Genomic DNA, 2635 nt, shown 5'->3' on the forward strand with positions numbered 1-2635 from the left:
GCATGGCTGGCGGACTTCCTCTCTAGTCGTAGTCAACGTGTGGCCCTGAATGGGTTTCTCTCATCTCCTCTTCCTGTTCAGGCTGGAGTTCCACAAGGCAGTGTTCTGGGCCCTGTGCTTTTTCTGGTCTTCATCAATGATCTCTCTGACTCTCTTGAAAATCCTCTGTATCTCTTTGCTGATGACTCTACTCTCTGTCGCTCCATTCTTCATCCCTCAGATCGGCAGTCTGCAGCCTCCTCACTCTCTGCAGACCTGGACAAAATCACAGACTGGGCAAACAAGTGGAACATGTCTTTCAATCCTGACAAATCTCACACTCTTACGATGTCTCTCCGAAAAGACCGACTGGACAACCCTCCCATCCACTTTCTGAATAATCCTCTCTGAAGTTCTGTGACAGAAGAAGTTCTGTCACTCAAGCTTTTGGGTCTCACTATCTGCCATGATCTTTCCTGGGAAAACCACATTTCAAATCTGGCCTCCAAAGCCAGTCGCCGAATGGGCATCCTCCGTCGTGCGAAGTCCTTCCTTGGCACACCTGAGTTCCTCACCACATACAAGGCTTTCATCCGCAGCTCAATGGAATACTGCTCTCCCCTCTGGGCTGGTGCTCCTGCCTCACACCTAGCTCGTCTTCACGCTGTTGAAACCAAAGCATTCAGAATCATTGGAATCTCCCGCGATGAAGCTAACTCCAAGGGCCTCTCACTCACTCACCGCAGGCAGGTTGGTGGTCTTTCCGTCTTCTACCGACTCCTCTCTGGCCTTGCCCCCCCAGCTCTCTCTGGGCTCTGTCCCGCAAATATTCCTACATGTCGCACAAGATCTGCCTGCAACCCTCTTATGGTCAAACTGCCAAAATCAAGACTCTCTGCTCACCTTCACTCCTTCATTCCTCTTTTCTCCCACCTCTGGAACAAACTCCCTCACTCTCTTCAATCCCACTCCACCCTCCAGGTCTTTAAAACAGCTGTTCACCACCATCTCTTATCTTCCCCCATCCAAAACGTTGATCTTTTCTACCCCCTCTAATTTCACCCCAATTCCACTTTTTTGAAATACCAACTTCTGTCCTGGAAGTCCTTGGTGTCCTTGTGTTTTATACTTCTCCCTCCCCCCCCCCCACCCCCCCTTCCCACGCCTCCTCCCCCCAAGCCCTCTCCCTTCCACACATCTCCCTGCTCTCAAATGTTGTGTTTGTGTGCTTCCCCTTCTCTCCCCATCTTGTCTTCCGCTCCCTCTTTTTATATATTTTGTTTGTCTGGTCGATTTGTTTGTGAAGTAAATGTTAGCTCTTTCACGAGCCTCGATTCAGTATACAAAAAAAAACAAAAAAAAAACAGACAAACAAACAGACAAACAGGGGGTGAAAACATAACGTCGTTCACCTACGGTGGTGGAGGTAAAAAGAGATTAGAATATTTTTAAGAGTCCAACAGAATGAGGATCCGTTTTATTAAGTACGCAAATGTGGATCAATTTGGCCTAACCACAACTTATCCACCCTCCGCGGCTCCGCCTTTCCCCTTTCCCCGTTTGTTCCTTACGTGTCCCTCCACCTCCCAGTGTCCCTCCACCTCCCATTTCCCTTACGTGTCCCTCCCTCCCTCCACCTCCCATTTCCCTTACGTGTCCCTCCCTCCCTCCACCTCCCATTTCCCTCTCGTGTCCCTCCCACTCTTACCTAAAAAACAGACTGAGCGGTATTGTGTGTGTGACGTCATCATTGCCACGTCGTGCAGTGATGTGCGTGCGCCATCTTGTGTCCGTCACGTAAACGAACAAGAATCGGGGGATCGTGTTTGTAGATTTAACACCCGACGCCATTTTCTACAAAGTTCAGTGTGCCTTGTTTAATCTTTATGATTAAAAGTTTGATTTTTCCTTAAACGGTTATCCTTAAAAATATATCTGAGAAATTCCATTACAGTTATATAATTATAAGCCAGGATAAATCGAATATCAGGAGTAAAAGTTTTGTAAAGGTTTTGTTTAACATATTTTTTGTACGTATCCTACGTATTTAAACAGTTATACTGAATCAGTGCTGTTTTTCTTGCTTTTAAAATCTATACAGTATATCGTCGCCATAACAGAGTAAGCTGCAGCAGTGTTTCAACGTTCGGTCCGCTTACCCTGATACAACAAAAATCAAAATATCCAACACACTGATTAGTAGTAGTTATGTTGCTTTTGTGGTAGTTTTACAAACATTATGGGTATTGAAAGTCGTAGTTGTGTGTAGTCGCCGGGTTCATTCGGGTTAGGGCGCATGCGCGTTGTTCTTTTTCGCGGCTGACGCCATGAGGTTTGATTGTAGTGCTTTGCGTCGTGGTTGTGTTTGTGGGATTTCTTCCCTTCTTGCATTGCTTATTCCGTCTAAGTTCGCTTATATGCGTAAATATGAAAGGTGTAGGTTTCATAGAAGCGTTCGGGTGGTTGTTTTGAACGGTTTGAATCTCTACGAGAGGTTCGGGCCTAGCTGGCATATGGCTAGGCTTGGCTGTAGTCGTAGATGGCGATAGCATGGCTTGTATGTATTTAAAAACTTTTAAAGTCCAGTACAAATTTAGTCTGTGCTTATAGCGCATCATAAGTCGTACTCTTACGGGGATCCATTGACTTTCACTCG

The 2635-nt window shown here is 46.3% G+C and overlaps 1 protein-coding gene across 1 annotated transcript in view; it reads left to right on the forward strand.

Annotated features, from left to right (window-relative positions):
* The first annotated feature begins 2262 nt into the window (after positions 1–2262).
* Positions 2263–2635, forward strand: part of RPL19 (ribosomal protein L19) — a 7494-nt gene continuing 7121 nt past the window's right edge. Inside the window, exon 1 of the mRNA XM_068120388.2 lies at positions 2263–2311. Coding sequence (XP_067976489.1) covers positions 2307–2311 — 5 coding nt within the window. The 5' untranslated portion in view covers positions 2263–2306. The remainder of the gene's footprint in view (positions 2312–2635) is intronic.

The sequence above is a fragment of the Myxine glutinosa genome, unplaced genomic scaffold, assembly GCF_964187855.1.
Source record: "Myxine glutinosa unplaced genomic scaffold, kmMyxGlut1.1 SCAFFOLD_2877, whole genome shotgun sequence".
NCBI classification, from domain to species: Eukaryota; Metazoa; Chordata; class Myxini; order Myxiniformes; family Myxinidae; genus Myxine; species Myxine glutinosa.